Genomic DNA, 20501 nt, shown 5'->3' with positions numbered 1-20501 from the left:
TTGAATATGGTCTTTTTTTGATAATTTAACAATATATATAATTCATAAATCATAATTTTTCATAAAATCATATAATTATAATTATATAAATAAATAATATTTATAAATTAAACTTAAGTAATTTACCTAACCTAACCTCAATTTTGAGAAATACTTAGATACTTTTTTAAATATTATATTTTTACTTGAATCTTATATTTGAAAAGCTTCCTACTTTTTGTGAATAATTTTAAATATATCTAAACAACCAAACAACCTATACTCACTTTTAACAAACTTTAATAATAAATATAATATAATTTATTTTGTTTACTTTTAATTAATGGTGGTATAAAACCTATACTATTCTCACGTGTTTAACACTATAAAGTTAAATTTTAAATCATAAAATGTCCAAAACATATTTATTTACTCAACAAGGAATTTGAACAGTAAAATAATATTATTTCGTGTATTATTGACATAGAAATATTAAAATATTATAAAGAGTTGTACAAATTGTATTTTTTTACTAACTATGGAGGTCAATACAATAATTTATGATATAATAATACATTAAAAAACCGTTAATGATTTTAAATACTACTTTATTTTTAAATAAAATTAAAACCATATTTAAAATTAATCAACATTAAAAATATTGGATGAAGACTTTACTAAAATTAAAAATCTATTAAATATCTATTGAGTGTATTATTTTATTATTAAAATTAATTTTACATTTAAAAATAATTCAATTATAATAATTTATACGACTTGAAGAACGAGTTTAATTGCTATGATTTCAAAAGTATGATACTGTTCAATGAATATTAATAACAATTATTGTGGCACAGTTTCTTTTTTACTGACACTTTACTAACCCAAGGGAATAAGACGAACTTAATAACGAACTTAATCCAATGGTGAAATAATTAATTACATTTTACGATGTAGACAAATTGTAATAATTAGGTAATGAATCTTTTACCGTTTATGAATGTGTAACCATATATATTATAATTTATTGTGTGCTATTTTATTAAAATTGAATTGAATTTAAGGTAATAATAAATATGGTACGTAATCCAACATTGATATTAATATGCTGATTTCTGACATGTAATTTATACTAACTGCATTATAAGATTATTGACTGCTCTTCTATGTTAATAATTCTATTATTATATAAAATAGTTCTTAATATATGTAATAAATACATGAATAAGCTGTAAAAATACTTATTTCATATATGTTTCTTATACATCAATAACAAACTTACAGCTATTTAATATAAAACATGTAGATATTGCATTCGTTTATTTATGTTTAGAGTTTTTAATTCAATAAAAATTAATATTTATAAGGTACTTAAATTGTGTATCATTTTACAAAGTTTCATTTTTATTTTTTAAGGAAATCTTTTTTCAATTTCAATTTTGAAACACTTGAAAAATTACAAAATGATTTATTAAATGTTCTTATTTATAAATATTCATAATTTAAATAGTTCTGAACTACTTTAAAATAAAATATAATTATATAAAATAATATGATATTGGATAATATTTATCTAAAAAATAACTATAATTTTAATAATGTTAAAAATTTTAACTAGTTTAACTAGGTATCACAAAACATGTTTTAATATTTATGATTTTCTTTGACTTGAAACTTGTATTTTAAGTGTATTTAATATTTAACTAACTATGATATTTAAGAAATAATCATGATTTGTATTTAATACATTAAGTAAAATAATCGACTCTTTCTCTACATTATTACATAAATACAATTTATATTATAGGTACTTGTATAGTTAATCAAAAACGTCATAATTATTAAATAAACTTGTGATATATTGAGATACTAAATTTTATATGTACCTATATTAGATATCAAATTTTTATCTTAATACTAAATGTTATATATCTTTTTTATTATATCATCTTTCTTTCGACCAAATAATGTCTTTTCCCATTTATTCTTTAGTTTACGTGTTCAATACAATAATAAACTATTAATACGTTAGATGTTAGTTCGTTGTTAGATTATAATTTATAATACTGTTAACATAAATGTTTATATTTTTTTTAATATTATTATTGGATGTCAAATGAAGATTATATTATAACTTATGCAACAAAGCTTTAAGTAGTGTCGATGGACACCCTTTCCAAACCTTGTACAAAAAAAAAATTATCAAATTAACTTATTGTTTTACACAGATTTTAAATATATCTTTATTTGATAAAAAAAAAAAAAAAAAACTTATGCGACTATATCAAATTTTGATTTAAACGTTAAATATGAATGCGTAATGGAATACTATTCTAGTATTGTGATTTTACGTTTAAGCAAATATTCTTAAATGATTAAGATTGTGTAAATCAAAATTTCACAAATCATTTAAAAGGTAGCAAAACATATACAACAAAAAAATAGTTGGTATCAGAGAAATATGTCTATTTGTATTTCAAGTTATACTATACTATACTATTATAGTACTTATTACTATTATAGTTATACTAGAATACTATACTTGAATGACTATTAATATCTAAACAGCTAACATATTATATTTGATTAATTGTTAAAAAATCAATTTATCTTTTCACTCAAAATTTAATAAATATATGTATTTATTTAATTCTGAACTTTAAAGTAAGGTACTGAGAATTAAAATTATCCTAATATTATAACTTTGATAGTTTTATAAATGTTGGGTACATTTTAAGTTCAACATCAAAGAAAAGTATAAATAATAAAAAACGTTTTGAATAATATATTGTAATTATCTTATAACCAATTTGTATTGAAATAATCAAATATACAATTTTAAATTATTTTTATTTACAAAACTTCGTTGTATATATACATATTCAGTAGGACCCATTATCTTATTGACGATTAAATAAAAATAAAATAAAATAATATATACCCATAGATAAAAACTAAATAAACATAATCAGCAGATTACTTTTTATTATTATAGTTAAAGCTGATTGTGAAGTTCGTACAATATATATCAAAAGTTTTATGGCCGCCACAACTACGTATAATACCACACCACTGTTAAATATATACACATATATATATTATTTTTTTTTATAAGAATTCGTAAAATTCCTTTACTTTGAAGAGAGAAAACAACAATTTTGGTATTATTGACCAGTTATAATTATTAACTGAATATTCATCTAAAATGTATTAGGTACACTTCTTTTTTAATAAATAAAAAAGATTTAAAAACTAGTTTATACGTAAATTATTTATAGTGTGTTGTAGGTACACAGTCTTGTAGCTTCGCCGTCTTTGTGCTGAAAGGCTAAATTCTGTAATGTAAATATATATACACATCGTCGTGTTTATAAATTCATAGCGTGAACTGTAGGATAAGTTAAAATTCACAACTTCCGTCAAAGAAGCACTGTGAGCAGAAATGGAGTGCCTAGCGCAAGTTCACACATGCACACAACTTATGTACCTACATATAAATATGTACCATAATAATAATATATGCTTAAATGTGGTCACTGACACAAAATATTTTTGACATTTTATCTTCAGATTGTAATGACCTGTTCGAACTATCAGCCATCGTACCAAGGTACGCCAAACTGGGTGAGACAGTGGTGCTCAGATGTAACCACACGGTGGTCGAAAATCAACTTTATAAGGTCCAGTGGACCAAAAGCGGTGACAAATTGTTCCAGTATATCAGAGGACGTGTACCACCATATATCAATCACACAATACCCGGAGCAAAACTTGATGTAAGTTATTCGTATATCTATTTTAGTTTATTAGTATTACTATTTTATACATTCATTTTTCTTTGTGTTATCGTAACTGTGATGAGAACAGTATGAGTATTACCCTTAGTCATGAGATATTTTCGTACTAAAAATCATACATATAGCATCAATTATTGTCAGTAAATTTTAAAAGGTTAGATATTTAACAGGACAATCCCATTCTTATCTGCGAGAGTTGATTTACGTAACTAGATATTTTGCTGGCTGGCCAGAGTTTGCTGTCTCTGAAGCCTCGTACTAACATCTAATTTTCTCAAGATGACCAAAGCCCACTACGAGTAGATCTCGTGTAGAATATGCTATAATTTTAGTAATTTCGATATTTTATAGGTGAAAGAATGAAGAGACTTGGTTGGGGAACTTCTTAGTAATAGAATAGCTTATAAGTAGTAAATTATTATTATGCTGAAACTAATCGAAAATAATCTAGTATTTAAGACGAGATGTAACTATATTGTTTCAGTACTTTTTGAATTCATGTGATATGTAAGGATATCTAGAGGAAAAAAACTGGTGTAAATTATGCTAGGAGTAGATATTATTTGAAAGATAAGTACCTCTAAAAATGGAGAATAAAACGTTATTAGATCTTTCTACAAATTTAATTAAAATTAAGATAAATTTAATTGTATTAATTTTTTCCTTCTTTACATAATAATAGTGGTATATAATTCTCAATTTTTTTTCTTACAGTGAATTGTACATTTTTAAATAGTTTATTTTTGATATGTTTACGCCACCCACGCACACATATTATACTTAAAATTTATAATAATCTAGATTCTCCAAAACTGATGTAAAATTCATATGGTCTATAGTTGAAGTACTTCATATCAATATAACCATGTATTTTCCCTTCCGATTCACGCTCCTCTTCCCTATCACACCTACATTCTACTATAAGTGGAGGAGAATAATAATAATAACACTAGAACGGGATTAATATACGACATCGTACATCAGCATGCGTGTTGTCGTTTCGCTTTGGTTTAGTTTCACCATCATTGTTTGTGAACGATCGCTGGTGTATTTAACCATCTGTATTTTCTATTGTTATCAACACCACCTCTTCTCCCTCAGAAAACACATTGGAATCAATCGACATCAGAATATGGTATGTTTGGGTCCAAAAAGGCTATAGATTTGCCTCAAATAATTGCGAAGGATATCGTGGTCTCTATATATATATACATATGTGTGTGTGTGTGTGTTTAATACCTTGCCATATACTGTACAATATAAATATATTTTATATTATATATATTAGGATTATACTTAAATAGTGACGCGTATGGTGTATTGTTTACTATATCAGAAATATATGACTGATGGTTCTAACCGTGTCCATTCACGTATTTATTTATGAATGTATTTACAAGAGCTTAGAATAAATATCATCAGACCAAGTATCTTATTTCACTCGTATCAACGATAAATAATAGTGCATTATCTAAGGTAATAGTGATTTAATTTATCAAATTCGATACTATTTTGGAATGGTACTTTATTTAATATTACGTATTTTTAGGAATTAAGCCACACTGGTATTATACGAATCACAGTGCTATATATTTATATAAATAAATTCACTTTTGGCTAATCAAATGGCAATTAGACTTGGTAATAAACGATTATAAAAAGTTTTTATTTTTCAATTTAATTATATGGTTTATTTTCTATTTTTTCTATTGAAAAACTCTTTATCCATTATTATTTGATTACATATGAAATCGTAAGGAATTCATTATTTGGTTGATTATCTTAAAAGTATGCTACAATTTTTTACTCTGCGTAAATGCTGTAACAAATAATTACACTCTATGATTTTAAAATAAATACCCTCCCTTTAGTGTAATTATAAACGATAATACGAGACTTAATCTGACAAATGTATTTTATAATTACTGAAGAACTCAATATATACGTTTTGTATATATATGTATATAATTAAACGACGTAACTATGGCAGTAAAATTACTATTTACATAATAATACTGTTAAATATCTATAAAACTTAAGTCGAGTTATATTGTACAAGAAATTATTAAATTTTAACTTTGACTATTAAACCATACAGTAATTACAGGGAAACAAAAAAAAATATTCATAGATAACCATGAACAACACACCTAGCACCCAAGGCGTACCGTCAATCAAACGTCAACTCCGTTTTATTTCCGTGTGTAAATCCACTTTACTATAATATAATTTTATTATTAAATTCCAGCGTGTCAAAACAACGCGCATATGTGTAACTATCGATAAATGTATTTGCAATATCTATAAAAAAAAAAAAAAACAGTTTGAAAGGATATCATTTTTAGTTTACATCGATAATCAGAGGCTTATGATGAGTTTCGAATATCATAAATCTTTCTGTTGTATTTCACTATGAAAAACTTCTTTTTTTTTAAAGTATTTTCAAGGATGAGAATTCATCATTATAATAATTTGAAATTAAAGTGTTAAATAACAATAAAATATATGTTACCACAATATTACTAGTATTAAAAGCAGGTATAAACTATAATATTAAATTTGGAAAAGGAAAAAATATGAAGAACACATACTATACACAAGAGAATCAATTAATGTAGTGAAATTAAAAATACACGTTTTCATTCAGAAATATATTATATAAAAATAAAAAATAGTATTATTAAAAATTATAAGAGATGCAATTATTTTCGCAAAAATGTAGTTTTTCAATAACTTAAAATGATGTAAAAAGTAAAATAAAAAATAATTTCAAAAAAATAAAAACTTTTTGAAATAATTAGTTCAAAAATTGAAATTAATTACCTTGTATACTGAAATATTCATTGATCATTTTTATTACTTATTTTATACTTTATATTATACATTTATACAAATTTATAAAAAATTATCAGCTTTTAATTATAGTTATAGCCAAAAGTGATGGATCTCATTAAATAAGTTTGTATCAATACATAATATTATAAAATAAATATGGGCATTAAGCTTTAGTTAACTTCAAATTAAAAAAAAAAAAAAAAACTATAAATTGAATAATTGAATTATATTTTACTCAGTATTACTATACTCTAGTAATTGATAAAACAACTAAAATGCAATTTCTGATTACTTTTATGTATACATTTTTGTGACATCGATTTGGTTTTTATGATTGGTAATTGCCTGTAAGTCGGTTTGAAATCATTTTGTGAAATGAAAAATAGAAATTTAAATGAGCAAATTATTGCTGTAATATGAATAAAATCATAAATCAATTCAGTAGGTTTAAATTATGTAATATAAGCTATAATCAAATAATATAAGGGTTCGTAGTTATATAATTACTTCAGGTTACTCTAGTAAATATAGTAATTAGTGATAATTTGACTGTGAAATACAATATGATATTGCTCTAAGTATCGGCAAACCTTATGTATGTGATCAACGATGTCATTACAATTTAAGATGAACATGATCATGATATTTATTTTAAACAACTGCTAACTAAATTAATTGTAAACATAAATAAAATCTAAAATAACAATTTGTTTTGAGAATGTGATGGTAAATTCTACGTAATTAAAATAGATGAAAGTTAAAAAAAGTTAATAAAAAGTTAATAAAAGTTAATATAGATAATATACTTAACGGTGAAATTTAATTCTTATATAGGATATAACTTTTTTCACTCAAAAATTATCTTCCTCTTTTTTTCCCATGTTCTCTTTTAGACCAAATAAGATAAAGTAATTTTGTTTTTTCATCGAAACATATTTGAAAATGTTTCGCCTACGATTTCACGTTTTAAGAAGTAGTATCTCAAAAATAGTTAAATAAAGCCATTTAGGTATTTGTTATAACTCAGGAACACAATAAGAAGGTAAATTCCAATTACCATTAAAAATGTATCGTATTTATGTAAATTAATGTAACTATTATGTATAATAAAAGTAACTGTTTGTAATTATTTATTATAACGTTTAAAAAAAATGTATTAATGTTATATTTTATAAGCGATTATTAATTGGTAACTAATCAAATGATTGTGTAGACTGTAGTTGAATGCAAATATGTTATAAATTTATATCGACTTGACTCTTCTTTATTGGACTTTATCTTCATTTTTTAACTAAAGTTTTTTTTTTTTTTCCAATCTTTAGGAAAGTGTTATAATGGTTACTATTTAATTTAATATATACAAAAAATTAAACTTATATTATTATACAATAATTATTTTAATGTATACAAACACAAAACATTGTTTTAAATGAATGTATTTAATTAATTTTGAGACAGAGCTTTTAAAAATTTTGCTCATGATACCACGGAAAAAAATAATGATATAATCTACGTGAAAAGAAGAAAATACATTTTTGGAAAAAATAGTAACACACTTTTGGAAACCGAAATATTTATTTTTATAAAACTATGGTGTTAATAGCTTATATAAAAGTAAGAAATAATATGATGGTAGACTGTTTTATTGAATATATAAAAAATCAGATAATTATCAATGATCAACTTAAAACAATACAATTATTTGTTAGTACTGACGTTGAAAATGTCGCAAATGTATGATAACACAAAGGCACGTCCGTGCCGGTTAGTTATTGTAGAGTAATAGTACTGTGAGTTAACAAATGTCGGTATTGATAATTTGACCAACATAAAATCTGACTCGTCGAATTGTAAACATTTTCAGGTTCAAAAATAAATAACAAGTCGGCGTTTTATAATGATACGTAATATCGTGTAATAATTACGAAAAATACAAATTATTCGTACATAGAAAAAGTATTAAAATATATTAAAAGAGTCGTGGGGTCAATAAACGCGCGTGGTCGGGCGCGTAACAATAATGTACACCGCGGACGTGCGTATGGAAGTCGGTTTGAGAGTCGAATAGGAACGGTGCGCAAACGTTTGCGTGTTAAGGAGGTCGATGTTGCGAGACGGATGCATAAAACTCGAGAAACAGACTAAGACGTCGCGCGAGGCGTCATTGATGCCACGGTGAGTTAAGCGTGTGAGGAGAGGCGCGATGTATATAAAATGATTCACAGTCAGATACATGACGTGGTACGAGTATTAATTACAACAAAAATAGTAAAATTTACAATAAATACAATTAAAAAATATGGTTGTAATAATCCCGTATCGCCATATTACTTTATGCTAATGATACGGATCAACATTTTGATAGATGATTAGGCGTTATCGTTGTCTAAATAACGCGATTGACTAGAACATTGACTGATCCAGTGATACTCTCAATCAAGAAGCATCATTATGGACATCAGCATCAAACAATATTATAAGATACGCTCGAATAATAATAGGACATTAAATACTATATGATTAGATTTAATTGGTTTTAATAATTAAAAATAAATACTTAATTGTATAGTTTTATACCTACAGACACTTTTCGACTTATTTTAACATATATGTATAACTAAAAGTAAAATACATTAGTTGGTATGTAGGTGTACTTATATGGTATTATACAATATAAATCGAAAATATCAGGAATAATACGACATATTTACATTTTTTATAAAAGCAATACGAAATAGTATTATATCACATATACCTTATTAAAATATTTTAATAACAAATTAAAAAACAAACAATGAAACTTAATCATCCAATAAAGACTTAAGAATTTCAATCTTCACGCATACTACTAAATCTTTTGTAACCTTTTGTGTAAGTTAGTGATAAATTAATTTTATAGTAATAATTTCAAACGATATAGATACTAAAGAAATTACATTTACTAATTTAAATTAATCGAATTCAGACAATACAAAATAAAAACGTACTTATATAATTATAGGTCTCGATTTTTGATTGATAATTTTCATTATATAAAATACAATTACAAGTACAGTACAATACTAATACAAGTACAATACTCCAATATTAATTAATACAAACCGAAAGTATTGTTTTATTAAAATGTATAAAAGACTATAAATCATTTATTAATTTTAATATAGCATCAAAATATTTTTCTGGTTTTTAATATTGAAATACACGTTCAGCTGAAGTTAAGAGATATATTTAAGTATCTCTAATTTTTAATAAATCATTTCAAATTTAATAACATAGATTAAATAGAATTAATTTGTTATTCAGTTAAGTAAATATTATGAATAATAACTAACACAACATGTATTATAAAAGTATACGAATTAAATCATTTTAGATTCTGAACGAAACGATGAATGTATTAACTCTATAATAATGTTCTTAAAACGATAATTTATGTATAAAATGCTCGAGTTTTAAAAATGAGAGTAGTTTTGGATATAAAATTGAATCTTTTTGTACTTCAGAGAGATAAAACTTATACATTTCTGGTACTTATTTTTAAAGACAACGTACAATTATTTCTCATATTACTTTGTTAATTTCTCAATATATGAAAATAAATATCAAAAATCTATAATCAAAATGTTTTTTAATAACTGTTTTAAGTTAGAAATTTGAGGAAATTTGTAAAAATTGCAATTTATTTTCTAGTTAAAAATTTACAAGTCTATTATTTTCCTATCTAGTATCATAAAATTCTTCATAAATATTTTATATTCAAGCCTCAGAATTTAAAAATATACAAAGACAATTATGTTTAAAGACATTTTAAGTTCAAATTTAGATGAAAATTTGTATTTAAACGATAAATAATAGTGTAAATTGTTTTATTATAATTTAGAAACATCCGTGGATATTTAAAACTATTAGGTGTATTATATTATGAAATTGAATGCATTGAAATGTTTGTATATTTTGAGATATTATTATCTTTATCATACTATGAATCTATTTTTACTATTTTAAGGTATTAACAAAAAGATTTTATTTATTCCTGCGCTATATAAGTTTTTATAATATGGTAAAGATTTTTATTATGAAAATTAAATACTAATAATATAATAAATGCAATATTTTTAAAAAAAAATATATTTATCTACTGTAATGTAAAAACTAAATGATTTTAATAGCTACGTTGGTGTACAAAAAATATCTATATCGCGAAATATGATTTGTGATATAGGTTTACAGACCGTCCCCACTCAGAATTTTTTTTTGTTTCGATGATATTCATTGAATTCAAATTTATCCCATCCATAAAAGTGCACACTTGACACCTAATTTACAATAGAACCGTTTCCACTTTCCTATTTTTTTTATTTTTATTACCGTCTTTGTAAAAAAAAATCTTGCTAACTTGCATTTTTATAAATAATATTATAATATTGTGTTTGATACTTATATTATAATTTATATACGTATGTATAATTTTTAAGTAAAAATGTAATAACTTCAATTTATTGGAAAAATCATAAAAAAAAAAAAATGATATTCAATACTTTTAAATTTTAATATAATATTTATTAAGTTAAAATATGAAGATACTTTAAATAATAATTAGTTTATATCAGTATTATAAAATTGTTCATATAAAATTTTAAATTTTATCTCCGATTAACGTAAAAAAAAAACAAAAAAACATTTTAAACATTAATACTATGGATTTTGAATTTTATTTAACAGATATTGGTATATTTTAATATTATAATATGTTACTAAATGGGTATAGAAGAGCGATGGAACACTTTTGAGATCTATTGAAAAAAGCACGTGTATTAAATCCACCACACCTACACGTAATAATTAGCTATTATATGATGTCAATCTCTAGTGGAACGATATTTATAATAATAAAAAGATAAGATAATGTAATTTACACGCATCGCTCTTTACGTGTCGTTAGTAATTTTATTCATGTACCAGCTATATAGAATCTATTGTGAACAACGATTTATGCTGCTGTAGTTTACAGCATGCAATTGTGTTTTGTGGAGTCTTATACATGTTATATTATTTAAATAAATGGATCACATCCTTGTGCAAAAGTTTCCGAAGCTGAACATTTCGACCGTTTATAATTTTGTACAGCAAAACGATTTACTTTGTTGAAATAAGAGAAAAAAACTTTTAAGTACAGACAAAGAATCAAATAATAATACGTAACAAACGAATTACTCTAACGTATTATTGAATTGTATATATTTTAACATGAATATTGAATATATTATAATTAGTCTAACCAATCATAGAAATATTTTTTTTTTATTTTACATCAAACGGGTCTTACGATAAACTATGCACAATGTAATAAAAATAATTCTATTTAACCTATCGTCGAAGTATTGGTACACGCTTATGTGTTTAAGTACAGCATACAGCAGCAACGCTGTTCATGTGTAACCTAACCTAACCTAACCTAATCTAATTGTGTGAATATTCATAAAATATGATTTATGATAATAATTTATACAACGAAATCTATAAGTATTTTATTTATGACAACAAAAAATTTGACTTAGTATCACTGAGTATATTTTAAATTGTTTAATTATCTTTAGAATTTCACTAAAACCAAGTTTTGTTTTTTTTTCACTCATCTTATGAAAATTTCAAAAGGTTGATCATATCTCAACTTTCTTTAAAAATATATTTAAATAAGTCTATAAATAAAAGAGTTGAAATATAAGAAGTATTAAATCTTGAAAAAAACTGTAACTCATAAACAATAATATTCTCATAAAATGTATGTTCATTAATTTAAAAATATTCTAGAAATATATATATATATATTTTAATGTATGATAATTAATAAACAAAACATAATAAAATAAATTGATTTACATAATAATATAAAACGGCACATTTTTTTTTTTTAATATTCTGAGAAAAAAAATATTAGTTCTTACGTACAAATAAAAGAGAAGTTCAAAAAATGTATTTTATAACTATTAATAAGATATGATTTAAAATCTGAATTACGATAAAAGTCACACTTAATAGTTTATTTTTATACTCTAAAGTTAATGAAACATGGTACAAAATTAATATCATAGTATTTATTTGTAAATGAATCATAATTTAATTTAAAATATTTCAATTTCTACAATTATTCATAAACACATTTACTGCCTATTTGTAAAGTTACAAATATTAAATTAATAACTTTTATTTTATGTAAAAATTATCCAATATTATATTGTTATTTGTTATTATAAAAACTAAATATTATTATTTAAATATGGTCAACTATAAAAACATATTTAACGATTATTATTATTCCATTAATAACATAATATATTCACTAACTTATAATATACAATAAAATGCAACTTGTACATGTTTATTTTATACAAGTTTTTTAATGACTTACATAAAACATATGATAAATACCAAAGTTTTATTTAAATTTGATGCACTGTTATTTATGTATATGTTTTTAGTGGGGCCAAACTAAACCTTCAGAGTTAGCCCTCATGGACGTACAACATGATGCGTCTGGCCAATATGCTTGCACAGTAACTACAGAATCTCCGATATATAGTAAAACATCAGAATCTCACGACCTTACAGTCATAAGTAAGCAAACTTTTTGTAAAATAAATTAATGAATTACTAAGTTTTAAAAAAAACACATTATTTTTATTTTCAGAAATTCAAAACACTGATCCAACTATTGAAATTTTCAAAGATATGTTCAACGTGGGTGATATTTTAGACGCCACATGTACATCAGGACCTTCAAAGCCTGTTCCTGAAATTACATGGTTGGTCAACGGACGAAGGGTAATTTGTAACAAAATATTTATAGTAATTATTAGCAAACTAGTTAATTTTAGATAAATATCTGTACATTCCATAATTTGTTTATAAAACATGACAATTTATAAGCACTTTGTTCATGAATTACACTAATCATACTCTGTTTGATAATATTTCTTTGTACATTGATTACTAGATATGTAAATAAACAATAAGAATTATTATGCTTGAAAAGAAAAAAAATGTAGTTACACGGCATTCAATATAGGCAAATCTGATACATCAGTGTCATCGTGTCATACGAATACTTGATTATTATAATAAAATTATTTAAATTTTCAAACTTCTGAAAAAAAATAATAATGTATTATAATATTATGTGTAAATATTTTAAACTATTTGTTGGACGCGTGAAAAATAAGTTTATGATTAAAATTGCCTTAATAGATTATTAGTATACTGCGTCAATCAAGAAAAACACATTCCATACCACGTGCACATTATGTTTTATTTTTTATCTTTCATTCTCATATTGGATATATAATCTATATATCGTTTAGTGTTCTTGGTTTTATTCGGCAAGTTCAAAATCAATCAGTTGACACTTTATTTGTAGACTGTAAAACGACTAATAAATAGTCCTCGATTCGTAGAACGATTTAGTACTTGTGTATCAAACAACACTAGGCATCAGAACAACTTTTATTTGTCTAAATGAAAAATTGTGATTTAAGATTACAATGATTATCATTAGTACGCAATTAATTTTCGATTTAATTTCCACTATATATATATATATATATATATATATATCAGTTTCTAAGAAATTATTGTTATAAATAAAACTTAAAAACAGTTGGTTTTATTATTTAAAAAATAATAATAAAAAAATGTTTATTATTAATTTAATTGTATTAAAAAAATAAACACAAGTATGATATAATAATACAATTGTTAAGATTACCACAAAATGGGTTTTTAAAATATAATACTTGTGTTTGTTATACTAGTAAAATACTTTTAGTTCTAACTAATTACACTAGTATGCACAAATAGTATTTAATAGCTCACCGATATTTTAAAAATTATTCGAAGTGTATTATTTTTTTTTTTTCATTTTATATTCTGAGTGGACTGGTGAATATATTGATTTTACAGTGATAAGCGTTTTTTTTTTTTTTTTTGTGTGTAGTAAGTGCTGGTTAAAAATATATTAAAAAATAAAAATGCTAACAAATTTGATTCATGTTTTCTTATAAATGATTCATTTTTCAATTAAAAAATATCGAAAATTAGTAATTACAATATTTTTTATTATTATTTTAATTTAGAATTTTAAAAAAGTCTTATAAATTACAAATTATTTTATAATTTTATATTCATAAGAAATGTATTGTATATATTTCACATTTTAAAATTGAACATAAGGTTCTTTACATGTTTTGCAACCAATATTAAAAAAAATATATTTCTATTAGATAGTAAAACTAATTTTTTATAAGCGTTTAAGGTTTAAATTTTAATGACATTGGAAATTTGCCCGTATAATAACTATTTCTTTTCAATCAATTTTTGTTGTTGTGGTAATTTTAAAACAAATGAACTTCAATACTTTAAAATTTTGCTGAATTTTATATTATTACCTTCTATACATCGCATAATTTTAATAGTATTTTGACTTTTCTTAAGTTATTTTTAGGTATAAGAAATTTTTGATTTTTGATTTCTAATAAAAAATTTTTCATATAATTAAAAATGTAATACTACATATATCTCACATTCATTTTTTTTTTTACATAAATTTGCAATAAGTTATTAAAATAAAATGTATAAGTACAATATTTTTTTTTATGTATATAAGAAATTTAATGTTTTTTAAAATTTCTCAAAATTACGAAAATTACAAAAATAACTAAACAAATAAAAATATTCGGTGGAAACTTAAAACTATAATGTATCATTTTATTTTTATTTTTTGATCTTATTTAAGCCCGCAACTACGGCCATAAGCTGTGGATAGGAACAGTAAGGTTTTTTTTTAAGGTTTGTTTGAAAAGTTTGATTTGTACGGTTGGAACATATGTGTGTATGTGTGTGCGTTATGGATTTGTCACTAAGAACTCAGGTGGTCACTCATCTTATAGTTAGCGACGCCGGCCGATGTTTGACCTCAGAATACACTAACGACTGTGGCCAACCACCGCGCCACACCACGCCACTTTAACATATTATTATTATTAGTTTTAGTAAACGCGATAATATATTTTATTTATTTTAAAATATTATTCTCTATTTATACTATGATAAATCTATTTTTACTGTTTCAAGGTATTTACAGAAATATTTTAATAAATATTTAGTTACATAAGTTAATATAATATGGTACGAATAGATATTTTTATAATAACTAAATACTAATAATACAATTTAAAAAATGCAATATTTTTGCAAAAAATTGAATCAATCTATCGCAATATTAGAATTAAAATGAACTACTATAATAGCTATTTCAAAAATATATACCATGAAAATAAATTCTTAAACCTAATATTATAATAAGTTGTCAAACTGGTTCCACTCAGAATTGTTTTTGTACCTATACAATAATAGATATAATATCATTGAACTCCAATTTAATATGCCCATAACAGTGACCCACTCAAATTATAATAATAATTAACAGCAAAACAGTATCCAATCGTCTATTTTTTTTTTATTTGTAAATAATGATTTAAAATTGTTTTTAACTAAAAATTCAAGTTCTTATAATGTATTATAATGTATATTTGCGCACAAAAAATAAACATAAAGCTCATTTGACCTTTAAAAACAAATATTAGTTTTTACTTTTAAGAACATAGATTGTTAAAGGTCATTTAATCAATACAATAAAATACAAATAAAAAGTCAACTATTGGGGTTAGGAAACAAAAAAAAAAATCAGAAAACCATACATTATTATATTTATATTTATATCTCGAAAAGAACAATATATCACATTATTATTAATATATAAATTACATAATAAGTGTTTGAAATTCATAAAAATTTAAATAGAAATTTCTTTTTCTTTTAGACATTATTTTATGGAATAAGGAAAATGTTAATATAAATTTGAAATAAAGATGGCTTCAATAAAATGTTTATTCAAAAAATGACAATAGATACTCCAATAATTCCTAAAAGGGTATACGCATTTTAGCATTTAAGCTTTTAAAACGGGACACGGAAACGAAAAACTTTACTTTTAAAGATAAAAACATAATTGTACAATTCACAATTTTTATTGAAAATACTTGAATTACAATAAATAATAACTAGTTGTAATAGTTATATTAATGACTTAGTAAAATACTATTTTTTAAATTTTTTATTTAGTGAATAACAAGCTTATGGATATTTTTTTAGTGCCTTTAGAAGCACTAAAACACGTGAGATAGCAATAACGGTAAATTATGTAGCAAGTAAGCGTGCTCAGAGTTTGGCATGATTCATTGAAATGATACGTTTTCGTGGGCTTTTAGCTCCACATCTTCATATATTTAATGTCCGCAGGGTCACAAGACCATCAAAATAAACTACCTCAGGTACCCAGATTTTCCACAAATTCAGAATAAATAAGTTTTTATTCATAACCCAGCTGTAATTTTAACTCTAACATATTGGAATTTTATACTATGCATTTACTATACCAGTTAAATGCATAAATACTTGGAAAAATAATTTAAGTCGGATACCTAAATAAACAAATATATGAATACCATAAGCCGTTAAAAAAAAAGTAATATTATCTTTATAACATAATAAAAATAACACATAATATTATAATCTTTTCAATTTTTAATTTAAGTTTTTGTAGTATAACAATAAAATATGAACTAACAGTTTTAAATAAAACAGAAGTTTTTTTTTATGAAGAAAATACAAGAAATACCTAAAATAATAACGATTTTAACACATATATCAAGTGTGATGGGAAAAAAAACATATTATTTTTTTATTGTTTAAAAAACTGTATAGAGATTATAATAAACTAATAATATTAACAAAAAAAAAAATACTATTATTATTATTATTTTTTTTTTAGAACAATAATATAGTTTTTACAAGCTAAATGTTTTCTTACCATGATTTTATTTACTAATTTACTATGGTTTTGAGTAAATCAAATAATATAATATTAAACTGTAACAGCACTATTTAAAAACCACAGAATTCACTACTTTTGCAGAGAAACAATACATTATCATACACACAAATACACTCAGTACTCTCAAAAACTTAGACAATCCCACAAAAAACAATCAAATAAAACAAAAATAATGGTATAAGCTGATCAAAACTAAAATGGACATAGGATTTGTCTAGATAACTGGAAATTAATATTAGTGGTGATTTATTACCAAAAAACTTGCATTGCTATGGTACTATAATATATTACGTAATATTATATCCAGACATAAAATGCCTAATAAACCTAAACTTACTACAATTATACTAGAAAGAATAGGATCTACTTCATTACAACAAACTTAGAAAAATAAAACCAATCACCCTTCCTCGGGAACACAAAAAATCGTTCTTACGTAGATTGCAAATAACAATAAACAGATTTAGAATTGGGCACATGATAGCTGGACAAGATCAACCTCTCTTTGAGTTTTTACTTGTGCACTACACCAGATAAAATCAAGCATATTTTCACAGAATATATAGATAAGCTAATTTCTTATACGATTTTTATGAATTTCTTTGCACCTATTTTAGAAACCATTACTCTGTTCCATAAATTTTTTACATTTATCGTAGTTCTACTATTTATTTTAATTTAAACTATCATTACTTACTGAATCTATACCACTTGTTTTATATTTACACTTACATTAATCTATGAACTTAAATTATATTTAAGGTATTATATTTAGAAAAACCTAACTATTGATGCATATTTATAAAAAATAATTATAAAAAAAAATTAAGATGTAACAACAAAACTAGTTTGAATTTATTTTTAAATTATTACTCATAAATATGCATCAATATTTAAGTTATTCGTGAATAGTATTTCATGATTTATTTTCAATGCATTATGATAAACTCGAAAAATTCAATAAACTTGATAAATTGTGAATTACATATACATTTCTAAAAAACGGTTTAATAAAAAAAAAACTCATGTGGTAAGAAACTTTAAAAACTTAAAATCAGAACTAAAAAAAAATAGATGAGTGGATTATATCGTTGCAATGAGTGGGTTATATTCAATAAAATATCATTAAATACGTGAAACGATTCTGAGTAGAGAATATATAATATCTGTCAGCCTATATCATTAAGTATATTTTATTGTATTAATTTTTTTCGATTTTACTTTTAGGATCCCTCTAGAAGACTCAAAAATAATTGGTGTCGAGACCTTCTTAATGTTTAATTATTATAAAGAGAAATATAGATTAAAAAATAAAATAAATAAAAACGACCAGCAAAGGCCGTATTACCACTGAGTGATTTTAAAAATAATTTATCATTATATATTATTCTTATTGTTTCTAAAATAAGAGATTGTATATCATTGAATAAACAGTAATAAAAAAAAAAACTAAAAATTATGGTAGGTTGATTTAATTTTTTTCGAAAATATTTAATTTACGTATTATGTTATGAATATGAATGGATTTATAGTTTAAATAAATAATATACTAAAATTAATCTATTTATTTCGTACAGTAAAATTCATAATATGCATAAGTGTTTTAATGTGTGGTGCCTAAAAATTTATTAAATGTATAAAAGATACAGTAATAAAATGCTAATTTGTACATACTAAAAAATAAATATATCACTTATTGGCTTCAATTATATTCATAACAAGCGTCGTTTCTCACAGTAACTTAAAAATATGAACTCTAGTTAAAAAAATTGATTTATGTATACATTTTATAAATTTAAAAAATAAATTAATAGTTATAATATGTAAGCAATATATATCAAATTAAGCTTTTAGCTATCTTCTGATAACTTATTAGTGATTTTTGATTACAGGAATTTCTCACAAATATAATAATACATACATATATATTTAATAAATTATTTGTACACTTAAAAAACGAATTTCTGTATTTATTATACGGTAGAGCATTTTTTATTCTAATTTTTACATTCATAATAATTCAATAATTCAATGATTTTTCAGCCACCGGATACCTACATGAAACCAATAGTTAAGGCATTGTTGGACTCCGCCTCCGCTATGAGGCTCACATTTCCGGTGTCGGATAAACTTGGTGCCGAGGTTCAATTGACATGTCTATCCACCATACCCGGGTTCCTAAATCATAAAGCTGATTTCCATGATTACGCCGATTATAGGTCATCCTCGGTTATAGGTAATTAGAGCATGAAAATATAATATATTTTTGTTATTAATTACTATAAGTAAAAAGAAAAAGTGAAAAAAAAAACAAAAATAAACTAATTATGTCTGACTTATTGACTTCGATCGTATAGGTTTATATTATATATTATATAATATAGTGTTTATTATATTTTATATGTATTTAAATAATTGAATGTGAAACAGTGAAACTAAAACATGGAATCCGTGAAATTTCATAGACATATTTTACATAAACTTTATACCGCTTCTTGCGAAGTTAGACTTGATGATAGCGATCCATTCCATAAACCAGCAATAATTTTAGGGGGTGTAAGAAGATGCATGCTCCCCATAGAACCTGCTTGAGATTCAAACTGACCTTAACCCTACACATCTCAACCTCCATCACCCACTCGTATATACTCACAGATGATGACATTAAAATTTACACTAGCCTTGTTAAAGGTTTCGTAATAACTATAACAACCGGCTGATTATCATCATCATTGAACGTGATTAATTACGAACCGTAGTTCTCTAGTAATACCTTCGATATTTACGTTTCATTGCAACTGTTAAATATTAAACCTCTACTCAATTCTTCCCATGACACACCAACCGCAATTAGCCTATTTGTATGTATACTTAGTGATTTTTAATACATATGACATAATCGTTACTTGTCACAACTACAGTTATTAAAAATATTATTTCTG

The 20501-nt window shown here is 23.6% G+C and overlaps 1 protein-coding gene across 2 annotated transcripts in view; it reads left to right on the top strand.

Moving 5' to 3' along the window:
* LOC112598783 overlaps positions 1-20501 on the top strand; it is a 114712-nt gene that overhangs the window by 82524 nt on the left and 11687 nt on the right. For both annotated transcript variants that reach the window (XM_025345399.1, XM_025345407.1), the window contains 4 exons: positions 3550-3755; positions 13091-13226; positions 13300-13433; positions 19603-19795. In XM_025345399.1, the coding sequence (XP_025201184.1) occupies positions 3550-3755; positions 13091-13226; positions 13300-13433; positions 19603-19795 (669 nt within the window). The remainder of the gene's footprint in view (positions 1-3549; positions 3756-13090; positions 13227-13299; positions 13434-19602; positions 19796-20501) is intronic.

Source organism: Melanaphis sacchari, unplaced genomic scaffold (genome assembly GCF_002803265.2).
Source record: "Melanaphis sacchari strain LSU unplaced genomic scaffold, SCAv2.0 Contig0_pilon_pilon, whole genome shotgun sequence".
Classification (NCBI taxonomy): Eukaryota; Metazoa; Arthropoda; class Insecta; order Hemiptera; family Aphididae; genus Melanaphis; species Melanaphis sacchari.
The sequence above is the reverse complement of the archived record's forward strand: the minus strand, read 5'-3'. Positions and strand labels throughout refer to the sequence as shown.